The sequence below is a fragment of the Carya illinoinensis genome, chromosome 7 (assembly GCF_018687715.1).
Source record: "Carya illinoinensis cultivar Pawnee chromosome 7, C.illinoinensisPawnee_v1, whole genome shotgun sequence".
Taxonomy (NCBI): Eukaryota; Viridiplantae; Streptophyta; class Magnoliopsida; order Fagales; family Juglandaceae; genus Carya; species Carya illinoinensis.
Window position 1 is genome coordinate 40,846,255 of NC_056758.1, and position 3,752 is coordinate 40,850,006.

General features: G+C 35.0%; 1 protein-coding gene across 1 annotated transcript; it reads right to left on the reverse strand.

Annotated features, from left to right (window-relative positions):
• Nucleotides 1-442: 442 nt before the first annotated feature.
• Nucleotides 443-2,684, reverse strand: LOC122316797 (histidine-containing phosphotransfer protein 4-like). Its single transcript, XM_043133586.1, has 6 exons — nt 2,548-2,684; nt 1,945-2,075; nt 1,783-1,851; nt 1,174-1,245; nt 960-1,032; nt 443-860 (listed from the first exon to the last, which is right to left on the reverse strand). The coding sequence occupies exons 1-6, from the start codon at nt 2,602-2,604 to the stop codon at nt 810-812; spliced, it is 453 nt and encodes a 150-aa protein (XP_042989520.1). The 5' UTR covers nt 2,605-2,684; the 3' UTR covers nt 443-809.
• Between the last annotated feature and the right edge of the window lie 1,068 nt (nt 2,685-3,752).

Here is a 3,752-nt window from a genome sequence, read left to right on the forward strand (position 1 = left end):
CTAAAATTGCTACTTCGACTCTGGAATTTGGACCTTATGATTCCAATGACCCGTGCTACAAGAATTTGGAGGGTACTTGAGCGGGATACAAGAAAGAAAGGCATGGTTGTGTGAAAGAAACTTGAAAGCATGTAAAAAGGCAAGAAGCGATCTAGATCGAGTTGATATGCACTATTATCACATCAACAAAGTAAAACGATCTCGAGGCCTAAAATATGATTATTTGTACTTGATTTGCCCTAGTGCCACTGCCAAATTCCTCTCACAACATGAGCTTCCTTGTCCTAATATGGACTGATTATCAGTTCACGAAGGGTTCCTTGTCCAAAGAACATATTTATATTTCACTGAATAAAATTAATGAACAAAGTTGTGGTTGTTGGATGTTGACTTATCTCCACTATATATAGACGAACACAAGCACGACGTCACAGGCACTGGATTAATTCAAAGTCAACAACTTAAGTACTGCATGGTGAATTAATGTCGATTCTTCAATAAATGGAAGTTCGACATTCCAACGTCCAAATTCTCCTACTGGGAATATAAATGGAAGGAAAACATAATCCACGCATAGACTAGCTAGGCTGATTACAAGCTTATGATCAGTACATGGTTTTTTATTTTATTTAACAATCAGTACAGGATTTAGATTTTTAAAACACAATTAATGATACTGCTAACTAATACATGGAAATTACTCTGCGAAATTCCGTTCTGCTCGATAATATGAGCTTTTGTTCATATATATATATATATGAAGAATGAGTCCGTACGTATATGAGATATCGCCAATATTGACCATTTAATTATGATCGACCGGCGTGGCCTCCTGCTGATGTTCCACCTTGTCGTGCCAACTAAATTAATCATATACAAATCGTAAGAAAACATATGTAGGAACAAAGAAAATAGGGTAAAACACACAAACATTCTCACATATTATGACAGATATATACCTTAAAATAATTTTCCAGCTTCGTCTTCAAACTTGCATGCTCTTGTTTGACTTGTCGGAAGGTCCTAATGCATCTGCCAAAATGCACGGAATTGTAAAATCTAAGAAATACAAAAACCCTTTCAAGAGGCCGATATATATATATATATAATCAAATATTTGTCTGAATCCAAAAGAGCAAGGTGTGTACTTATGCGCGTGTGAAAATAAATTACCCTTCTGCATTAGCTGCCTCGCAGTATTCCATGAATAGTGTGCATTCTTTCTTCACTCTTGTGGCTCCTATGCTGCAACAAAAACCATCCACAACTGCTGCATTAATTTCGATAGGTTACGTTTTATTTAATTGATCGATAATATAAGTTATAAACATATAATCAAATCGCTTGATCCACCGATAATCAAGTGTAAGATACTAATTTCTATTTCTTGATCCACTGATGATCATCAAGTCTAATATCTGTCTTATTATTCAAATTAAGGGGATTTCGTGCGAAAGTGTTCCACTTCCTTTTAAGTATGCGATAATTATACTGAGCAAATGCTGGGAGCTGCTGAAAGCCTGATCAAACAAATATATATATATATATATATATGTGTGTGTGTGTGTGTGTTGTGTGGTGGATTTGGAGAGTGAGATGAGATGAGATGAAAGTTGAAAGTAGAATATATTATTTTTTAAAATTACTATTTTTTTGAAATTTAGAAAATTAAATTGAGATTTGAAAAAGTTGAGTTGTTTATTATATTTTATGTAAAAAATTAAAAAATTATAATGATGAAATGAATTGAGAGTGTTTCCAATCCAAACGGTAATATTTTACCTTGTGCTACTACTCTTGAATTGGTGCATGCAATTGTCCAGCGCAGTGAAATCAATAGGCCGACTGCCCCTGTATATATCATAAAAAGTAAAAAACGTCTATGAAAATGATCTGATAATAATGACAACAAGAATAATGAAAAAGGATTAATATTCTACGTACAGTGCTTGCTCTATGTTTTGTAGAAGTCTAGCAGAATTAGCATAGAAAGTTGTCACCGTTTCTTCTACGAAATTAGGGTTGTCACCATCTTCCAACTCCTCAAGCTGAATAAATTGCTCATCAAGGTATCCCTGCACAATGTTTATGCAGTTGGTAGCTGAAGAATCAGAACGCAGCCATTTCTAGTTGACCGGCCATTAATGATCTTAAACGCGATAAAAAAATAAAAAGATTCTTAAACGTCTCTGACGATTGGATAAAGTTAGGTTAATTCACGAGTCGCGACTCGCGACGATGTATTTTAGTTAGTTTCCGCAACTCACTCCCGAGATACGGATGTTCAGTTCCATTGAGTCAAAAGCCACTGTTCTGGTCGTGGTTCAAACAGACGACTGAATTGTTTCCCTCATCAATCACAGCACATTCTTTGTGGATGGTTTAGAAAAGCATTCCTGATCTCTAGAGAGCATTTTCTCATGTTTACTAAGAACCCTTAAGGGAGTCAAAGGAAAACAGAAAAACGAAAGCATATATAGTCGTTTTCTGGGTGAGAATGTATATATTACTAGCTAGCTAGCGATTGCAAAGAAGTGTGAGCAGAACCTGATCGAGGAGGGACCTCTTCATTTCAAGCTGGCGTTGCAAGTGGTTCTTGTCCATTTCTTCGTGTAAAGTGGTGGCGAGACGTGAGAGCTTTGATGGCTTTGATATTTTACAACACTGATATAGCAATATGGCAGTCTTGACCTAGGTATTTATAGTGCACCCGCGGGCAAAGCGCGGAATCGGAAAAGGCAAACAAATATCAAGAGGGTACGTACGACGTACGCGTATAGTAAAAGTAGTAAAAGATGGGATTCTTTCGTACACTTATTTGATTAGGTGCTAAAGTATATGCATGAAGATTCTACAATCCATCAATTCGGAGGAAAAGGATAGCTGAACCGTCCTTGCGAGCACCACATGCAGGGCGTAATCATTCATGTTCTTGTAGCTTTTTGGAGGAGTGCGCAAGGATTTGATCTGATCTAGTGTCAACCTCTGATGGCAATGTGCATACTATAGCCAGAGAAAGTTCGTAGATGTTAAGTCAAATTAGCATCTTAGATTAGAGTCAATCACTAGTACTTCGATCACATGCATGCTGTCCCTCAGAGCTAGCTAGTCTGCAAAACAAGTTATTGCAGTCTTGATCGATCACTGCCATCTTAATTTTCCCGAGCTGTTCCTAATTCATTCGATTAAACTCTAAATATTTCCCACTAGATCATAATAGCTAATGTATAATCATGATGTTACTTTCCCAACCTATGGGCTCCAGATTCTTAGTGATCGATTTCTTTCATGAACTGGCAAATAAAACTAGATGGGAAAGTACTAGGAAGGTACTCATACACGGCAGTGAAAGAAGACATCTCCTTATAGGAGACTTATAAGGTAGGTTACGTGCCACACCCTTTCAAATATATTATATATATTTGTTTTAATAGTTTTATATTTATATTAAAAAAATCTAAATAATTAAAATAAAGATATTATTCATTTAAAGTTCAATAATTACATTCCTTGATGAAATGAAGAAACATTTAGAAAATAGTGAATAAAGATCTTGGACTATCTATACATAAATTAAGGATGTAATTTTCTATCAGTCACATTTATTAATATAAATAAAGATAAGTTGAAAATTCCTATCCAATACTTTTTATATAAAAATATGTAAGAGTTCATGATCCAGAAATAATCGTTCTTTAAAATACTTGATCAATAATGATCAAAGGTAAATATTCTAATAATTCTTTTATTAT

Excerpts from the sequence above, each read along its gene's own strand:
- LOC122316797 (XM_043133586.1), bottom strand. The coding sequence starts at position 2,604 with ATGGACAAGAACCACTTGCAACGCCAGCTTGAAATGAAGAGGTCCCTC. Across the intron at positions 1,852-1,944 it reads CAAAACATAGAGCAAGCACT|GGGCAGTCGGCCTATTGATT; the intron begins GTACGTAGAATA and ends TGATATATACAG. Across the intron at positions 1,033-1,173 it reads GAGGCAGCTAATGCAGAAGG|ATGCATTAGGACCTTCCGAC; the intron begins GTAATTTATTTT and ends GCATTTTGGCAG.